At 40.3% G+C, this 21,221-nt stretch overlaps 1 protein-coding gene across 1 annotated transcript in view; it reads right to left on the reverse strand.

Moving 5' to 3' along the window:
- Nucleotides 1-1,153: 1,153 nt before the first annotated feature.
- LOC307045747 (eukaryotic translation initiation factor 3 subunit H) overlaps nucleotides 1,154-21,221 on the reverse strand; it is a 73,502-nt gene continuing 53,434 nt past the window's right edge. The window contains exons 5-8 of the mRNA XM_079691678.1: nucleotides 19,736-19,885; nucleotides 6,670-6,790; nucleotides 1,897-2,029; nucleotides 1,154-1,480 (exon numbers count right to left, since the gene is read on the reverse strand). Coding sequence (XP_079547804.1) covers nucleotides 1,386-1,480; nucleotides 1,897-2,029; nucleotides 6,670-6,790; nucleotides 19,736-19,885 — 499 coding nt within the window. The 3' untranslated portion in view covers nucleotides 1,154-1,385. The remainder of the gene's footprint in view (nucleotides 1,481-1,896; nucleotides 2,030-6,669; nucleotides 6,791-19,735; nucleotides 19,886-21,221) is intronic.

The raw sequence follows: 21,221 nt of genomic DNA on the forward strand, positions 1-21,221 counted from the left end.
AAAAAATTGAAACTTTACAAGCAGATGCGATAGAGAATTAAGAGCATAGTCAGGAGCATAGCAACATACTAATGATAACGAGCTTCCTACTTTTGGTCAGGTAGGTTCAATATTCTAAATGATGATTTGTCCTAATTAGAAGCCAAATCCTCCTGTTTGACTTCAATCGAGTAGTATATTCAAAGATAAAGCTCAGGCTAATTCTGTCCTCTGATAATGCAGAAAATACAATTAAGAAAAAAGTTAGGACTTTCAATAGTCAATTTGTTAAAGACAGAATGACTAACAAACAGATCTTTGAAGAAGGGAATCAGGCCTGCATGATAATAATTTCAAAATAATATATTCACTGACAGATCTCATCATGTACGACGCGCTCTGTGATGCAAGTCTTCAACCACAGCTCACATTTATTATTAATCATCAACAACTGAGCTTTGATTTATTCCTCAAAATCCATCTCTGACTATGAAGTTTTATGAATTAACTTCTGAGACGCTTAATTGGCTCCCCTGTTGTTAATTTCTCAAAAATGGTGTGAACAAATAATTGACTGTTTCTTGGCAATGACAGTCACAACACTAAATAAAGAATGCCACCTAGTGCAGCCTGACATACACCTGCAGGTCATTCTTCAAACGTTGCCTTGAGAATCCAACAATAAAAATCTTTGTTTCAAACCAAATTTCACAATAGGGACTTTTTCTTTTTCGACATCCTGAAATTAAACATGTGCTAATTGCTATCTGTGTGGGGAAAAAAGGCAAAAACAAAGCCTATTTAGTGCAGCACGACAGTGGGGGCTGAGGCAGGTAACCAGCGTTTAATTTAACGCTCAACTCTCACTGATACTACTGTTGCAGTTCTGTTTACAAGGATATCATTGTTTCCACTATGCAAACCGAAGCTCCGGCAAATCCACTAGTGATTGGTTCCACCTGTTGTTCAAACTGCAAGTCGAAATGCATGTCGCAATGAAATCATGTACGAGTACAATGTATAATTATGAGCACGAGTCCCATTTAGGCATGCTAATGTTGTGTACAAGAATATCATTTTTGTAATGCAAAACAGAAAACAAACTAAATAAAATATGCGGCAATTAAAAGCTGAATAGTAATTCACTATGAAGATATAGAGTCAGAAAAAAATGTAGAGATGCAATACTTTTATTTAAATGAAGTGATTTTCAAAGATCATTCTGTATCCAAGATGGAACCAGGCATAAAAACAATGAGTAAATCCTTAGAAAACTAATAAAGATGGTGTGTTCTTCCAATGGGCATCTAGGTGGTGCCTAGACGCCTCTCCGTTTCCTTTCTTTATCCCGTCTCTCGTCCTTCTCTTCCCCTCGATCGCAGATTCTTTCAACCAGTTTCTCTCCTCTAGTTGTGTCCCTGGAGAGCCTCCGCCATGAACAGCTTCCCGAGGTTCTGAGAGGTGAATTCCTTCACGTTCTGGCAGTAGTTGTTAATTTGCCCTGTTGGAAGGTAGCCACATGCATCCACGCGCCCCCACACAACAAAAACACACCCACATAAATATACATACATTTGTACACAGACATACACGCAAAGAGACAGAGGCGGGAGAGAGAGAGGGGAGGAGAAACAGAAAACATCAAATTAGTGTGGAACAAAGTAAACGGAAGCATCAGAATGTTTTCAGAAGGCGGGGGAGAGCTGAACAGCGTGAAACGGCACGGAAAGGGGCGGGCGAGTTGGAGATTGAGTCAATAAACTTTAAATTAATGTAATTTCAAGATAATGGCGGAGATAATTGCAAAGCAGAACCTGAGCTCCTGTGAGGGGAGCAGAGGCGGCTGTTGGAGTTTGGAGAGGGGGGGTCTCCTAAATGGGCTCAGTCCGTGCGTGAAGGCTGTGTGTATGTGCGTACCTGCAATGAGCAGCGTGTCCATGCGTGGTGGAGCCTGAGGAGGCTTGAACATTTTGCTCATGTCTTCCTCAGGCAGAGCGGGCTCCCCTCGGCTCTGTCGCTGGGTGTTCTCCTGCGTCCGCCTCTGGACGTACTGGAGGGGGGGGGGACACAGAGAGAACAAGGGGCGGGGTTAGAGAAGCAGGGGGCACAAGAAGAAATGAAAGAAAGAAAAACAAGAGCAGAATAGACACAGTGAGAATGTGAGGCGAAGAGAAAGGGTGAAATAAAGTGAGAGAAAAGGTATGAAGAAAGTAAGTCAGGAACAGGACAAAGGGCAATGAAGTGGAGAGAGATGTCGAAAGTACAATGTTGCATAGAATTATAATAATAATAATACAAATAAAAAAGCAACAGGCAGGAAGTGAGCTGTAAAGATACATGGCGATGAAAAAAGAGACGGACAGAGAGAGGAGTTATAAGGGCTGACAGGAATGGAGTGATTTGTAGAGGGCTGACAGTCGGTAAATCAGCGAGGTGCCGGGTCTCTGGAGATCCTAAAAGCCTTGTTAATTTGGCAAGATGGAGGAGAGCCTGTCACAGACCGGCAAAAGGAGAGGTTGCGGCAGATGAGAAAAAAATGGTTTGGGAGCAACTTGAGTGCTTTCAACCACACATCTCTCAACGCACCTGTATGGGGGACTGAAGCTGACTCAACATAAGCGTTGAGTCAAATATTTAACCATCCACTCCTCCAGTGTTTTTTTTTTGCCTGCCAATGCGTCACAGGAAGCCTTTGCATAATCAGAATGCTAATATATGCAAATGTTCTAAACAACCAAACAAAAACAGTTTTGCTCTTCCACCTTCCATATATAAATATAGACATGAAAAATCTTTAAAGTATTGACCTCCCTCCATCAAAAGAAATATTCAAATTAAAGCTAAAAATCGAACTCATCGAAGTATAAATAAAAAACCAACCTCGTTCAAGTGAGCATTTGCTGGAAGACATTTTAGAAGGTTTTTTTCTACAGCCAATTTTTCTTTACAAAGTGCTCGGGCTGTCAGGTCGCAGCCATTGTCAAGTCCTGCTACAAAGTCTGATTTGGCTTGAGGTCTGGACTCCCGTGTAGTGTTGGCTTTGTGTTGGAGGTCATTGTCTGGGTGGAAAATAAAACCGTCACAGGTCTTGTACTGACAACCGCAGGACTTCTCAGAATTTATTTCACCCAGCTTTCCAGGGGCTACTGCAGAGAAGACCTCGCACAGTATGCCGCTGAAAACACTGACTCATGCTGGAGATGGTGTGTTTTTGGCAATGTGCTATGGTTAAAAAAAACTTCCAAAGTTGGTAACTGGACTAGAGGCCTGATGTGAGAAAGTTTGGAGAAAATTGCATTCAGTGATACGAGCCAGTGTTTCAAACCCAGGTGGTCAGAATGCATCAGAGCGTACTCATATGAGATAAGATCACATGGTACATCAAAATAACTAGTGGGACTCATAATATAGGACATCAATTCCATTTGTGAAAAAAAAAATCTTTAAAATGAGATATGTTTGAGTTCTATTTAAATAATCCGAAACATACTAACTTTAATATTTTGATGAGTTTCTAAAACTTATATAATATATATATATATATATATATATATATATTGCTCTACTAAAACTGCTAGCTAATTGATGGGTCATTATGATTCTGTTGTGTAGGTGTTATCTGTTATTCCCTCAGATTCCCTTCAAGATAAGGTCTAAATATGTATTTAAAAAAAATGAATGTTAAGTTTGGGTTTCTTTTTCACAGATCCAACATGGACTCTACATCAGATCGTTCACCCTTGATTTTCTTTGTTTCAGTTTGAACTGATGATGATTTTCCAAGTTGAGAAAAACTTGGAGAAATTGATTTGTATCCATTTAGCACCTACTACATCAAAATAGACTCCTAGCAACAACCTGGCTTGCCTTTTATGTGTATATTTACTATTTGTACATCAAAATAATTATACGGCTCTGAAATAATGACTTGGAAAATATTGCTGAATCATCTAATGGTTGCTGAATTGTATCATTAACTATGAATCATGACTCCTCAGCTCATAAGATTAACACATTGCTCCATAACTAATCTTCTGCAAAGTGTTGCCTGCTTCCATCGATGGGAAAAGAGAAGAAAAAGAAAATTGAAAATGAATAAATCAGGGGGAGTGAGACATACATTTTCCCGGTACAAAGACTAACTCGGCCACAGATTGGGCCGGGGAACCTGCTATTTACCAAATTTAGGAGAGCTGCAAATGAAAAATGGAGCCCTCCGAGCACAGCGCCTTTCCGTAACTTTCTATGATGATTAATAAGGTTCCATTTGTCCGGGAAGCAGCTGAGTCAATAGCACAAGATTACATGGAGCAAGTACTGTAGATGTGTGAAAGGCGTAATAGAGGCTCTGTGCGCGTTTGTTCATTGTAGAGAATCGCATGAAACAGGACACCATAACAGGGGTTGTCTGTACGATATTGTGTCTGTCTGTCTGTCTGTCTGTCTGTCTGTCTGCCTGTCTGCCTGTCTGCCTGTCTGCCTGTCTGCCTGTCTGCCTGTCTGCCTGTCTGCCTGTCTGCCTGTCTGCCTGTCTGTCTGCCTGCCTGCCTGCCTGCCTGCCTGCCTGCCTGTCTGCCTGTCTGCCTGTCTGCCTGTCTGCCTGTCTGCCTGTCTGCCTGTCTGCCTGTCTGCCTGTCTGCCTGTCTGCCTGTCTGCCTGTCTGCCTGTCTGTGTGTGTGTCAGGGAGGGGTACAGGCTTGCGGGCTGCGATGATGAGAAGGTTGGAAGGGGAGGATGATGGATCGTAATGGCTGTAGTGTGTGAGATTGGCCCGGGGATGTGTGTACGCACTACACAGGTGTGTGTTTCTCCCTGGCCCGGGCGGTGAATTCCTCGTGTGCATGCGGTGGAGTACCTGTGGTCACAGATGTGTTTTTTTTTTTTTGTAAGTCTGTGTAATGTGTGTGAACTCGGCTGTCATCCGAGGCGATGATGACTCAGCGCCGACTATCGTTAATGCTTTAGACATTTCTACTTGCTGAGAATAATGGAATTGTTTGAACGTAGGTGTATGTTAAGAGGCATCAGTGAGTAACCTTGAACCTCTATGCTTCCATTTTCCTAAGCTGTGCGTGCGCGCGTGCGTGCGTGTGTGCGTGTGTGTGTGCGTGTGTGCGTGCGTGCGTGTGAGACCTTTAGCATTTATGATGCATCTGGCTGAGGTTATAGTTGCAGATGCTCCGTGGCTTATTCCATTTGTGTGTGTACATTTTGTTCTGATCCTTTTTGATGCTTCTGGTGAGTTTGTACTTTAGGTGGAGTGTGTGTCCAGAGTCTTTGCAGTACGTGTGTGACTGTGCGTGTTTTACAAAGTGCTATTGCTTTTAAATTAAGTCTGTCTCACTGGTAGGGAATAGGAATAAAAACAGAAGACTTTCACTTTCTCATTAAAATAAAGAAAGGGTCTGTTCATTAACACTAGCACTGCTTCCTTATGCATCATCTCCCCCTGGGTGGTATTTAAAGATCCTGAGAGCCTGGTTTCTAACCTTGTGAACCTACTCTACTGCACATAAATGTAAATAAATGTAGTGAATAAAATGACCATTTCATTGAGGGGGGAAATGATGCAGGAGATGAAGGGGAAGCGTGCCTGACATTAAGTGATGCTAGTCTTCAGTGGGTGCATGTCAGCACTGAGGTGAGGGTTGAACACTATGACATATGTGTAAGGGTTAGTTTTATCTCATTAGGGTGTGCTCAGAATAAAACAATACACTAAACCTGTGTCTGTGTCTTTGATTGAGACATTACTGCTGATGGTCTTGGTGATTAGCTTGTCGCCCACTCATTTACATCAGTAGGTTAATGCAATTGTTAAGCAAAGCAGTCTTTTTTATTGTCTTTTTATTTTAAATGGTATATTAATTAAGTTAGTGATCCAAATCAGGCCAGTGGGAAATTAGATAACGATATGCATAAAGGAGTAAAACATGCATGTATTTTTCCGAGCACTTGGCAATTGTTCTTGATCACGTGATGCAGGTGTTGTTCTGACGCACCAGTCTGATCCTTCCTCGTATTTTAAGGGCTGATTCAGACAAAAAGTAGTCCTGTGTTGAAACAAAAAAGGGCTGCGTATAGAGGCTGTTGCCTTCTTTTAGAACTGCATACCAGCAGAACTACAATTTCATTAGAGAGCCAGAGAAGGCCTTCTATTTTGTGAACACAGCATTACTGAGTAGTATGCCTATGGAATATCCATGTGTAGAAATGTGAGTACAGTTACAGATGTCACTGAATGTTTATATAACTCTAACCTTTGCCGTTTACTATGGTTCTTCAGGTGGTCCTCAGTGGGTGCATGCCCATTAAAGTGTGAGCCTGAGGTTTGTTTGTGTGTGTGTGTCAAACAGGTTCCCTGCTGTGATTATAGCTGCAATTGGTTGCATCCAAGAATGAGAGAAATATACCTGCTGTTTTCCTGCTGAGTTTGTGGCTGCAAGTGTGTGTGTGTGTGTGTGTGTGTGTGTGTGTGTGTGTGTGTGTGTGTGTGTGTGTGTGTGTGTGTGTGTGTGTGTGTGTGTGTGTGTGTGTGTGTGTGTGTGTGTGTGTGTGTGTGTGTGCGTGTGTCACTCTTTCCCTTATAATCACGCTGGTAGGGTGATATTGTCTGCTGCTTGTTCATTGTGTCTGTGGTAGTGTGTCTGTCTGTGTGTGTGCACGCGCGCGCGCGCGCTCTGGTGTTACCTGGTGCTTCTGCTGCTGCTGCTTGCTCACGTTGCGGCTGTAGGTGTTATACTTGACAATGTCCTGGCTCATGTCGTCCACCCTGTCCATCAGAAGCTGAAGGCTCTTCTCCAAATGGTTGCTGGAAAGAAAACGACAGCGTGTCATTCACATGGTTTTGTGCAGCCATTAGTATTTGTGTGTGCTGTGATGTAAATTATTTTCAGCTGATCATGTCTGCTGCAGGTCGGACTTGTATTGTGATACATTTCTAGCCATGTTCAAACAACGGCTAGTATTTGTATTATCTATAAGTGTGCTGTATATTTTCTAGTTAGTCTACTCAAAATTGTGAAAATGTCCATCCCAGTTTCTAAAAGTCCAAGGTGATGTCGACAAATGTTGTTTGTCGGTCAAGTTACCGAAGATATTCAGTATTATATGATATAAAACACAGTATAGGCTGAGAATATAATTTTTGGGCAATAATGTTGAGCATTAAAAAATAATTAACAAATAGTTGATCCTACAGATCTTAACAAGCATCAGTGCAGTTTGACCACCTTCGGATGCAAATCTTCAATCAAACCGTCTCGAGCAATACTAGCATCTCGTTACAACCACCTTTAGGGTGAATTAATCTTAAAAGAGTCCATAGGCCTTAGAGAGATCCTTACATCAAGTAGCAACCGCTACACACAGAAAACATTAGCTAGTGGTAGACTCTATTCCAGCTTTAAATGTCCCTTCAGAGACCTTCGGTTTCTGTAAAAAATGCTACATATGCACTTTCCAACAGTCAATGTTAGCCATCCAGTCTGACCTCATCTTAAAGGTCACCTCCCTGCAGATGTGTTGCTCTTGTGTATCCTGAAAGACATCTGCCATGAAACCACTCGAGGGGGGTTTGAGTGTACTCAGACCTGAGGACTCTTATTCTTGCGCCGAGCTTCATTTCACTGCTTCGGTATCACATCCTTCATCTTCTCCCAACACCACCACCCTGACAACACTTGACACAACTCCACCGGCATTCCTCTCCTCCCGTGAGGTCCATTTTTGATAAGATGTCTCACTACTGCTTCAAGTTCAACCTTGACAGAGCAGCAGTGGTCCCCTTCAAAACATCGACCCCTGACACTTTCCTCTGTGGATTTATACTGTTTCATTCATGACTGTTTGGGTGCTACATAATGCAGCGTGTACTGTGGGAAAACAGATTCCAAATATTTGTTTAAATAGAAATCGTACTCGCAAGGACCGCCAGCAACCGTGTACGTTTTGGCTGTGTTTGCTCTTGCTCTGATGCAACTGCTTTGTTGGTGTGTTTCTTTGTTTGTGTGATTATGTGGACGAACAGTGCAGAGTGTTTTGAGTGATTTTATTTGCTTTCCTCCCTGCCGCGAGATTTGTCAATTAGCAAATTTATAAATCAATATTGCTCCCCGTGCCCTGGCTCTCTTATGCTCTGTCTCCTGTTGCAAGAAATCATCTTGTCAAGATAAAGTACAGACACTCAATTTCCGAGACTGTGCAAAGTCTTACATTTTAAAACACTTGCTGGTACAACTTAAATTGACCTGAGCAAAACTCATTTGCCTTGCCAATTCGAGCCAATATCTTAAGTGTAAAAACTTTATTTATGGTGTATCAATGTAGTTCAGTGAAACATGATGTATTGGCATAAGAAGTAGGACTATTGAAACGATATTGAAAAAAACTGTCATTGCGATATATATTTTTCCCCTGCGATATATATTGCGTTTTTTTTAACTATATTTAACCGGATGAAGGATTTTAGTCACGGACGTCTGGATCTTAACTGGTTGACTCTTCATACCTTAAGTCATGATCTAACATGTCATGATAATGCATGTTGCTTACCCTCAAATAAGGGGGTTCTTCTGTGAATGAAGAAGAGAAGAACCTTTTTGTATCCAAAATAGTTCCAGATGGCAGATGTTGCTTTTCTTTTTGGAAGTAAATCTTCATTCTCGCCGGTATTGTCCTCCTGTTCCTCGCTAATTTTTTACCGGTGTTTTGATGGTCTGCAAAGTAGCGGGGCGGGGCCTGCCGTGATCTGATCAAGAATGATTGTGATTGTTGGTTTGCTGTGCATGCAGAGCCTGCATGTCACTCACTCAAGTACCCCTGATATGAGAGCCGCGCAACTTTTCCTTTTGTAGCAAGCAGCAAAATAATTGTAACATGATGTGTTTGAGTTAATATACCTACTTAATATCACACGTCCTAAAAACAAAAATGAAAAAAAAAAATAATAATAATAAAACATTAATAAAAATCGCACGTCCCTGCGATGTGAATATCGGGCATGCGCATATCGTGGTTATCGCCATGACGCAATATATCGTTCAGCCCAAGAAACATAGCAATTGTTTGAGAGCCGTTTCACTTTGTCACTATGCTGCTGCAAGCTTCAGCTACAACAACAGTTGGAACAAAGCACGTATAGTTTTACAATGGCCTAAGGGGGTTTCACAATATTAAAAACTAAGGTATGTACATGACAGTTCTAATATTCATTTCCACAGCTTCAAATGTAGTATTCTTGTTGCGAAGAAGGTGATTGAACTAGATTAAAAAGTGAATGGGGTTAGGGTTATGTAATTCACAAACAAACACCAGAATAAATTACATGCATGTTTTTATAATTAAAACATATGCACACAATGAAGCCACTCATCGCGATAATTTCCTTTTAGCATACGACCGAGCACCTTAATCACATTTACATGCAAACAGAAATACACATGTCTTTCAAGCTTGCTTGCACATAGAGAGAAAACTAATATCACCACATGCATGCAGATAATTGTATGAACACTGCTGGTGATGATTTATAATGTTATTCTCGGATGCTTCACAATCTGTAACACTTCCCATATCTCTGCCTGACACCTGCATGAGGTGTGTGTTAATGTAAGGGATCAAATATTCAGCCTCAAGGTCTGTCGGCTGCCCTTGCGTTGCCAAATGTCAGGCGCACAAGTTATGTGGACAAAATGGGTTTTCTGTCAGATTTCCCTTCTTTTTTTCACTTTTCAAAATTCAGATTAAGGTGTGAATAGTGTATTATTTTCAGGGGCTCACGTTGGTTTCCCCATAGTTAAGGCTGCTGCGACACTTTCAGCCCCGATGGTGTTTTCCTGTGAGGACTGTTGTGCGATCAGTCTGTCAGCCCTCCACTGCAGTGTCAGAGCTGTAAACATGGAAACTGATGCCCCAGGACCAAATCTCGCTACAGCACTTCCCTGCCGAGTCCCTCCGGATGTGTCAAAATTGATTCTCGCTGACGAAGGCCCATTTAAAACTATTCCATCGAGCAATATGGTAGCTAATTTGTTTGGTGCGCGTTTATAATATATGCAAAGGAAAACATTTAGTCAGAGCAAAATCAGTCGAACATCTGTCGTTTATGTATTTGTCAAGAGTTTAAAGCTGGACTGAAGTGCGTGTTTACGAGTGAATGCACTGGATTTTTATTTAGTTTGTATTTCATACTGTGAGTCTTTCTGAGCTTGAAACATACTTGGTAATGAAGGGATGCTTTCACACGCATCAAGTTTACTTTACTGTGTTTGTTCATGTTTTTGAGCATGTCCTGTTGTTACAGTACTTTTATAAAAGCCAGAATATGCAAAACATATTTCTGCTAAAATAATTCTGTGCACCATTTTTGCCAATAATACATGCCTGGAATAATGTACCCACCAAATAAAGCATTCTACACTACACAGTGTCTGGTCAAACGCTCCTAAGAGATGAATTATTCAGATGGGTCAGTGAGCCTTCGGATCAATCCTGAATAAGAAATCAAAGTCCAAGGGGGGACTTCCTATCGTCACAGATTCTGTTTCACGGTGTGGGTTCGAGGGAGCCCATACAGTGTGCTGAATGTATGCCCGGGCCTACATGCTCATATTCACACAGGACAATCAAGGACAAATTCTAGAACTGTATTAATGTGCGGTCTGACGTTCAGTAAATTGAAAGTTCAGAGAGGCGTTCTTTAACAAAGCTGCCAAAGGAAGTGACTTCCATTCTTATAATGAGTGTAACACTCTGATGGAGCCTTTTTAACTGATGCACAATATGGATCTCTGGCTTGCTTCTGCAGCAGAATAATAGGTTTTAAAGAGGACATGAAATAGCCTACATTAGGGCTGCTCAATTAATCGTATTTTAAATCACAATTACGATGACGACTTGCAACGATTACGAAAACAACGTAATCGAAATAAAACGATTATTTTTTTATTATTATTATTTCTTTTTTTATTAAATAAAACCATTTTTTTAATGGTTTTTCAGTTGAATTATACTTAAAGTTCAGGGTAATCAACTGTTAAAAACATGCCGTTCAAAAATAAATAGATGTTTTCAAAGTAAATGGATAATCGTTTTTAATAATTGTGATATCAATTGTTGACCCAAATAATCGAGATTATGATTTTTGCCATAATCGAGCAGCCGTAGCCTACATCTAACATTGTCCCAATGTAGTTTATAGCATTAGCTCTGTGAAAATATAAGATAAAACGTTCAATTAATATTTTCAGAAAGATTTGTCGTGGGTTGGGCAAATTCATAATCCTTTACGCGAGTGAAAAGGCTATTCCTTTTGTGTTAAAGTCCTTAGTATCTCTCTCCCCTGGCCATAATCATTATTTTATTGCAGAAAAAGACAAGAAATTGTAAGAGTATAAAGAAATATTTCTTATAAACATCTCATAGGAGACAGTTTGTCACTCAAGGACTTTTATCCTCTCAATCTTAATTTAAGCTACTTCACCTTTGTCATTTTCCTTCTACCTCCAACAGCTCTATCAACGCCTCACAGTTCTTGTATTTTCGTCCTGCACTAACATTTTCCTGACTGAATACATATCATAAGGGTAGAAAGAATCTTATGTTTAAATATCCTTCCACCGTCCAACATTTCTATGCTGATGGCCAATTAAACTAAGCCGACTGGAGGTAATGGACTGACTAGTTACTCATTCATACAGAACAAAAAGTAGAGGTTTAAAGGATGATTCATAAAGAACAATGTCAGGGACTATGCAGTGGGCGCTTTCTAATGCATATAAGATAGCTCTGTGACCTGCCATGAATACAGGTTGCTTTCTAACATTGTAAATATTAAGGCATTTGCAGGCTGCTTATGGGAAAATAGCTCCATAAATGAATGTACTTTCATACAATCCATCACCACCATCAACATCATCATCTGTGGTAAGAACAACCCTGTTTGCTGGAGTGAAACTACATTCACTCAGCCTTAGACGTGGATGACAATGACAAATGGGGCTGCAGATTGGAAAATGAGACAAAAAGGAAAAACATTAAATAAAACCCATTATCGTTGTCTTTTTTTGAATGGGTGGAAATGAGAAGAAAAGGGCGGGGCTGTCAGCAGACTATGGGGAGAGACGAGAAACGGACGCTACAATCCAAAGTGAGGACCGAGCTGCGCAGCAATCTGACAACTTCAGGAAACAATTTCATTTTACCAGACATCCCATTGGCAGTCATGCAGGGAAACCTATGGGGAGGGCCTCGCTGCTTCTGCCCCATTCAGGGTCATAGCAAAAGCTGTGTTTCAACTTCAGAGTAGTCATTTGGAAAATAGAATAATATGCAAGAAAAGTGAAGTATTCTCCTTCAATCTGATTGACACATTCGAATAAATGACTGCCTGGGGTCAGGCACATGTGTTCATAGGCGCTGTGTTCATTAAGATCATGTCTTACTTGCGTTACAGGACACAGATGAGAAAAAATCACAACAACTCCTGAAGTGCTAAACTGCAGTGCATAAGTCAGCATGGAGTGTTTTTGCACGCCAACAGTGTGTAAATCAGCACTTCGAGTCGTTATTGTGCTAATGTCTCACACCTGCCCCTGGGAAGCTTCACAGCTGTTGCTCCAATTGCAGCGGTTCATCTCCATAAATGATTGCTGATAAATTCTCCTGAGACTGAAAGCCTCCGAGATCATAATGCGAGACTTTAAGTGCCAGGCTGCGAGTTGATACGGTGGGGTTGGTATTTGTTCATATTGTGCTCATTAGTGATGGAAGACAAAAGTTAGATGGCAAGTATTGTTATTGGAGACATTTCTGAATAAATATATCTTGACATTTAGATGTGGCATTTACTGTACCAAGTTTTGGGCTGGATATCCCAATCAAACATCCGATACTACCTCAAGGGTACACCCATTAGTTCAGAACCAGAATATTTCTGTGGACTGGCTTTTTGTTGTTTATGGATTAGATCCATGCAACAACTACTGGAGTTTGTTTTATAGCCCTAAGATGCACAACACAAGCAGTTTTCAGTTAACACTTAAATGACTGGCAGGTTAAACATTTGAACACACACAATAATTAATTCTACCAAAAACTATCGTCTGCGGCTCATAAATCGTATGCCATAGATTTACATTATCCTCTAAAAACGATTTCAATCCCACCATAAAAGTTGCACAGAGTGACATACTCCTTCATTACAGAAAACATGGCCAGTATAGTTTATGCTGTTCTTCTTGTATTTTCTCCAGAGTACTCCAGTTTGTGACCTCGCAGATCCACCCGATCTGACCCCAACTTCATTAGTGTTTTCAGCTGCGTATTCAACATTGTGGAAATGATCCGAATCTGACCCTCACATTGTACACAAACGGTCTTTTCTGCAACTAATGATAAATGGTAAAGCAAGCTAACAACGCGAGGTGAACAGCGTGAGCATTTGTTTCCCCATCGGTCAAAAATGCGGTCTATAGTTTTGTAGTGGCCAGTATCATAAAGAAATAAAACATGTAAACTGCTACAGTGACGTTTCCGAATAAACTATAGAGACCATGTTTATTATAATGGAGGAATTTGTCTCCAGATACAATAATATGACTCGGTTATGGGTTTTTAATAGGTTTTTTGAGATAATTGCACAGAAGCTTGAGCTTTGGATAGAATACTATTCCTGTTCAGTAATTTACGTTATGGGATTTACTTTTTGGGTGGGAGTCTTGAGATAATAATATAAAGATAAAACTCAAACCAGCCCTCCTAAGCAGTGCTTGAAAATGGCACTAAAAGCATGTATGGAGGATAAACATAAGCCAAGACACATCGATAGATCTTTTATCTATTATTCCTTCCATCAATCTGGCACACTTAAGAACAGTGCACAAGACACAGATAAATGCCCATGAGAGCCCTAATGTCAAATCAATTTTAATTTAGAACTAGCTTTAACTCATGTCTGTGAAAGCGCCCTGCAGGTTTAAAGAGATTCCATGACATTGTCTTAAAGCTTGTAAGACACTTTAAGGAAGACATTATTCTTTAGTAGATATGCATGTACAGTACAATGGTCCCTGTGTGCAAATTAATCAAATTGAGGTGACACTTCGCTTAAGGTTGAGTGATATTGGGTGATGTTATTGGTATCAATATCCTGTTTTCCTGGACTTTATGGTATAGTGATTTGGCACAGAGGTCTGTTAACGAACTTTATGAGAGTATTTCCTCCATTATGCAGGCAGTGTCATAAAAATAGACAATGCTGTAATGTAAGAGTGGAATGAAACATGAACCAAAAATTGAGCAAATAAGTCCAGAGATTGAAAAGCTTCATGCCATTCTGATCTTGAAATGGTGACTTCAAGTGCATTATAAGAATATGAATTTGCATGAGAAACAATCATGAGTATCCAAAGCAGTTACATCTGTCGGATAACCTAAATGTTCACTGCTTGATTCGAAAATGTGCAGTGAGATGAACGTTTTTGTTTTTTCTTAAAGGAGGAAAGATGTTGATGAACCCAGTCAGTGCCCAACGAGACCATGCAAAAACACGCTGTAAATGTGAGACAGGAGATAAAACAGATGGAAATAGTTGATCTAAAGAGCAAAAGTACTTGCATTATCTCTAAAGCCTATCTAAAGCCTCCTTCTTAACCTGTTAAGCCCCAAGCCTGTTTTCCAGGTCTCAGGCTCGAAAATGACCTTCCCAGAACAAATGACCATAACTTCACTTCTAAAAAGGGTAAATTAATAATATTTTTTCTCAAAGTAATGATAAACCTGTGAGTTGGATGTAGAAAAGTCAGAATCAAGATAGATGTTTTTTTATTTTAAAGTAAATTCAGACAGAACATGGTAAAAAACTGTAAATTATAGTGTCTGTCCAAAAATAAACCATTACTTATAGTGAAAACCACCCTTGAATGATGGGATAGTAGACACAAAGCTTTAGTAATCCAAACTATAAAATATAATAAGTACCCTGTACTGTACCTGCGCCTTGTTTCTACACGGACCACTATTGCGGTAAGCATGTTGTAACTTCCGGTTGTTGTTGTCATCTCCGGGTATCCCGTGTGCCTGTTCTGTTGCTGATAGCTTATTATCTTAACTTAATCGATCGTTTTAAAACTCTTGATCACGGCAACTGCCTGACGTTGTAATCACACGTTACTACAGTTTAAGCACTCACAACTCTCCTTCTCTTAGCGACTGTAACTCCACAGTTGCCTACACTCTTTTCGGGTTTGCTAACGGTAGCTACTTTAGCTTGATAGCTAGCCATGGCTCTTTCCCCACCCTCGGGTGCCATTTCCTGCTCTAACTGTCTCATGTTTGGTTACTCCCCTACCTCCTTTACTGGTACCGATACATGTGTTAAATGTAGTATAGTTGTTAGGTTGGAGGCGGGAATCATAGCCATAGAAGCCCGGCTCCGCATCTTAGAAAATAACTCAGCTACAGTAAAGCCCATGTTAGCCGGTGCGGACCGGCAAAAGGTAGCTCCTCTTAGCCGTCCCCCGGCAACTCCCGAGCAGCAGGGAGAATGGGTGACTGTTCAGAAGGGGGAAAACGCGAAACCCGCAGGTCCCCACCAACCCGTTCACGTATCTAACAGATATTCCCCACTCAGCGAGACACCCGCTGAGAAGCCAACTCTGGTTATTGGTAGCTCTATTATGAGACACGTGAATTTAGAGACCGAAGCCTCCACAGTCACATGCATTCCGGGGGCCAGAGCGGGCGACGTTGAGGCGCATCTTAGACTGCTGGCTAAAAATAAACGTAAATACAGTAGGATTGTTATTGACGTCGGTGGTAATGATGTTTGTTTACGCCAATCAGAATGCACCAAACTTAATGTGGCGTCGGTGTGTAGTTATGCTAAAAAAATGTCGGACACCGTAATCTTCTCTGGTCCCCTCCCCAATCTGATCAATGATGACATGTATAGCCGCATGTCATCATTTCAGCGCTGGTTGTCTTGGTGGTGCCCAGCAAATAATGTGGACTTCGTAAATAATTGAACAGCCTTCTGGGGAAAACCTGGTCTGATTAAGAGAGACGGCATTCATCCTACTTTGGAAGGTGCAAATCTCATTTCGGCAAACATTTCAGGGCTTTGTGGACTTAATCCATGACAAACTGGAGTTGAGACCAGGAGGCAGAGTCGCAGTCTTACACGCTTCTCTGCGCTCTCTCCTAGGCAGTCATCCATAGGAATCCCGAACCCAATAAAATACCCAGTATTAACGGTGTGTGTGTCTGCCCAAGGACAATTTAAGGTAAAACCTAATAGAGGTGTCATACATAATAACCTAATAAAAGTAAATGTAACAACTACTACAGTGCAACAAAACAGGAAGATTAAATGTGGTCTCTTAAACATAAGATCTCTAGCATCTAAAACAATACTGGTAAATGATTTAATATCAGATTATAATATTGATATATGCTGTCTCACTGAAACTTGGTTGAGACATGAAGAATATGTCAGCATAAATGAGGCCACTCCACCCAGCCATATCAATACTCATATTGCCCGAGGCACGGGCCGAGGAGGTGGAGTTGCAGCAATCTTTGACTCAAGTTTACTTATCAATACTAAACAAAAATTAATTTATACCTCCTTTGAAAGTCTTGTTTTTAGTCTTACGCATTCAACCTGGAAAACTTTGCAGCCAATCTTATTTGTTACAGTGTACCGTGCACCAGGTCCTTATTCAGAATTCTTATCAGAATTCTCTGAGTTTTTATCAACTTTGGTACTTAAAACAGATAAAGTAATTATCGTAGGTGACTTTAATATTCATGTTGACGATGATAAAAATAGCCTTACTGTTGCATTTAACTCTATATTAGATTCTGTTGGTTTCTGTCAGAGTGTAAATAAACCAACCCACTGCTATAATCACACTCTTGACCTTGTTCTGACTTATGGTATTGAAATTGAGCAACTATTAGTCGAACCGCATAATCCTGCTTTATCCGACCATTTCTTAGTAACTTTTGAAGTACTGTTACTAGACTACAAAGCATTAGTCAAAAGCTCCTGCAGCAGAAACCTATCCGTTAGTGCAGGGGTGGGGAACCTCCGGCCTCCGGGCCATATACGGCCCGCGAGACCATTTGGTACGGCCCTCGAGGTAATTTATAAACACACGCAAAAAAGAAAAAAATTCAAGAAATCTAAACCGCAAAGTAATTAAACAAGCTTGTTTTTCCTGGCCAAGTTCAGGGTCCTTGAACACAACACGAGCCTAACGTGTCATCACGTGTCATCACGTGGTATATGTCTCGTCTGACAGGAGTGTAGTTCTAACGGAGAGCACCAGAACGCGGCTCCGGGCCGGGACTTCACAAATTGCAGTACCCATAAGGAGCCGTACACATGCCGCAGTTTTTGCGTGGCTGTGTCTTTAGTTGAAAGCCCAGTGGCGATCTGTTCATCTGTCATACTGATCATACAGTTAATAACTTTGTTTTTATTAGCATCTGGTTAGCTAGCTATGCTAACGAATATAAGAAGCTTTTTCTCCAACCAGTGAGGTAAAGGCACATCTTTATATGATCATTATAGTTATAGAAAAATAAGAGAATAAAGTAAACAGGTACACAATACTAATATGACAGTAAAAAAAAGTTGTTATTAATAAACAAGAATACAGTTTAAAAGGGGAGTGATTTGTAAAATATCCATAAAGAAAAAAATCTGCGTACAGTCTCAAAGTGCAACAGATTGATGCTTTTAACTTCAACATTTAAAAAAAATCCCCCCCCCACTTAAACCACTTAAATCATGTCCACATAGATATGAAACTAAATACATTTGCACACATCTTGTGTCCATATCTTTCTGTGCATGAATGCGTGGGTCATGGTCAAATATCTGGATTAAGACGTTGCTTTTTCTTTGCACAACATGAAAGAAAGGCGAAATGAATGGGCTTTGATTTGAGTTTTTTAAGCAGACGTTGAGTTCAATAATTTGTACGGCCCTCGAAGGATTTTGTAAAAATTGAAATGGCCCTTGAGAGGAAAAAGGTCCCCCACCCCTGCGTTAGTGCTATAGCCAAATTTAAGGAAGAGATTCCACCAATACTTAACTCGATAGCATGTCTGCATGTAAGGGAGGAAACTTATACAAAATGTACACCACCTCCAATTGATCATGTTGTTGATAGTGCTACAGATGCGCTGCGAATAAAATTAGACTCTGTTGCTACTTTGAAAAAGAAGAAAATAAAACAACATAGATTAGCTCCATGGCATAATGCCGAAACCCTCAAAATAAAGCAAAAGTCGAGACAACTTGAAAGGATATGGCGTTCCACTAAACTTGAAGAATCTAGTTTAATTTGGCATATTACTCTCAATGAATATGAGAAAGCACTGCGTAAAACGAGAGCAGCCTACTACTCTTCATTAATAGATGAGAATAAGAATAATGCAAGATTTCTTTTCAGCACTGTAGCCAGGCTGACAGAGAGCCACAGCTCGACTGAGCCTTCTATTCCCATAGCACTCAGTAGTAATGATTTTATGTGCTTTTTTAACGATAAAATTGTTACTCTTAGAAACAAAATCAATGACCTCTTGCCTTTGACCAGTATAGTGTTATCAACAGCTCCCGGAAACGTAAGTTCTAATAATATTACACTAGATAGTAAACTAGAATGCTTTTCAGCCATAAACCTTGAACAATTAAATTCAATGATTCTCTCTTCTAAACCATCAACGTGTATCTTAGACCCGATTCCAACTAAGCTGTTAAAATAAGTTTTTCCATTAATTAGCACTTAAATAAGGATACCCAAAACAGGAAGCTGTCATACACTCTGGTAGCTATCAACAGCAGCTAATATGAAATTGAATGATGGATTATCAGTAATTTTTTCAAAGTGACGGACACATTGGATTAACCTATGGATTAACCTTCAGCCGCGTTCTTCTCGTTTTAATGCCATTGAACACAACTTTTGATCAGAACAACAGCTAAAAAGTTAAGAATATTGCCGTGTTGGCTACCTAAAGCTGCGTGTTGTGATGTCTGTATTTGCTTCCCCTGTTGCGAGTTCTGAACGCTCAGTGATGATACTTATATTTATAGAATCTGTGAAATCTCAGCTTGCTAGCAAAGCTTGTTTTTGCAGACCCGATAAGTAATAAAGTATTTATACTAGGGCTGTCCCGAATACCATTTTTCGGGCTCCGGATATCCGGTAGTAATCAGCAGCGAATATTCGAATATTCGGTGCGGAGAGATTTGTATTTTTTTTATATACATTTTTTTTCCCAAAAGATATTTTTTTCTCCAAAAGGTTTCATAACACGCTCCGAATCCGAGACACCCGACAACACGCTGTTAAGCAGAAGCGCCGAAAGAGCATACTATTACGATTTATATTTATTTATTGTCTCAGTACTCGCAAACATTACAACTAAATGTGTCCTGCATTTAACCCAGCCGCAGTGCAGCACCCGGGGACCAAATCTGGTTCCAAATTCCGTCTATAACATTTTACAACCTGAACAGTCAAACAAAGATACAAAACACATATTTCTGTTATAACAACAATACTTTTAATAACATAGCCATAACAGTAGGCCTAACAGTGTCATACTTGTTACCTTGTTACCTACTTGTTAAATTAAAAAACTAATATAAAAAAAATGTGGTTGCTTGCTTGCAACTATTTTCCAAGCAAAGTAAGCGGTTAAAAACAGGTTAAATGGTATTCGTGAGCTCATATCTTACCTGCTTGAGAGGTTTAGCAGTTCGTGCTTGTCTGCAACCGTGGACTTGTCCTCCAGATCCCACATAAGCACGTTGATGAGGTGGGAGTTTTTAATGATAATGGGCACCTCCTCGAACATGTGCTCGAAGCCAATGTTAGCCTTCTTTAAGCTGGAGAGTGAAGGACAGGACAGGAGAGACAGAGGCAGAAGAGAGCTTATGTTACAATTTGTGACTCCCAGATCGTTTTTCATCATTACTTACATTCAATTCAAAATTAGTTACATGAAATGTGGATATACCAAAAAAAGATGCGCAGTATAGTATTGCAAAGTACTTGGAATAATACAATCAAATCAAATATGTGCAGTATTGTTATGGAAGTGGAGGATGTGTGAATATTTGGAGGGTTGTGGAGAACACGAAATAGCTAAAAACAAGATATTGTTTGCATGGTGTGCATTAGCATAATGCATACAGTCTGTATGGTGGCTGAAGGCAAGTGTCAGTGAGGGTCCCGGCCTTATTAATGAGGTCGGTAGCAGAGAGGAATAAAGTGTTCAGGTGGGGAGAGGGATTGGTCCTGATGGAACGCAGCCTCCTGCCAGAGCTCCATCAGGAACAAAACCTCTCGACACCTGAGCCATTTTGAAAATGTTTTAGGAAAACAGAGTGGATGGGGTTCAGGGTTGTTTTATGTCTCCATGCTTTAAACATCTGTTTTGTTGAGGGAAGAGATTTCCTTGGTCTGCTTTAACATGGCTCTCTATTTTAACTTGTTTTTCTACACGCTCTGACAAGAAAGGTTGCAAATGGAGTATTGTACCTACACCACTTGCCCTTTACATCTCAATAAATTGCACCTCAGCCAAATAAAAGCAAAATGAATAGTAATGTTATGCATGCTGCATTTTGATTTCGACAAATGGTGTGATGCGATGGGATGTTCACATTGCACACCGCAAGCAATTTTCGACTAAGTAGCCTAAATGAGTTTTTTATGGGCACCGTTGATAAGTGTGCAAAGCAACGACAGATTTGTAACCACCTCTTCTTGTTCCTCGGTAGCTAAAATCTGCATCTCTTTCTTTCTCTGACATGGGCCTGTTAACACAAAATGGACCTTCAAATTTTGCTTAATGTCTCACATAAATCCGATTGCATTGAATGTCTGCCTGTCACTAGTGCACAGTGCATGAACAACAAACTAATGTCTGTATACGTCTAATATTGGCTTATTAGGGACGTCTTGCTTGTTTTGGGATCAATAAAATCACTGCACCAGAAACAGGAGTGTTTATATTGTTGTGATTGTCTGTGTGGTAAAGAGCGGTGTGGAGGATCATCTGATTCCGATATGGTCATTTAAAAAAGGTGTTTCATTTTCCAAGTAGAGTATCAGCTCCGGCAATCATTTTTAAGAGGAGACTGCGGCAGCAAAAGTGGAATACTCTGCCCTCAGGCCTGGAGAGCGTAGAACAAAAATTAGTATGGATAGCAGCAACCT

Source organism: Notothenia rossii (genome assembly GCF_949606895.1).
Source record: "Notothenia rossii genome assembly, chromosome: 7".
NCBI lineage: Eukaryota > Metazoa > Chordata > Actinopteri > Perciformes > Nototheniidae > Notothenia > Notothenia rossii.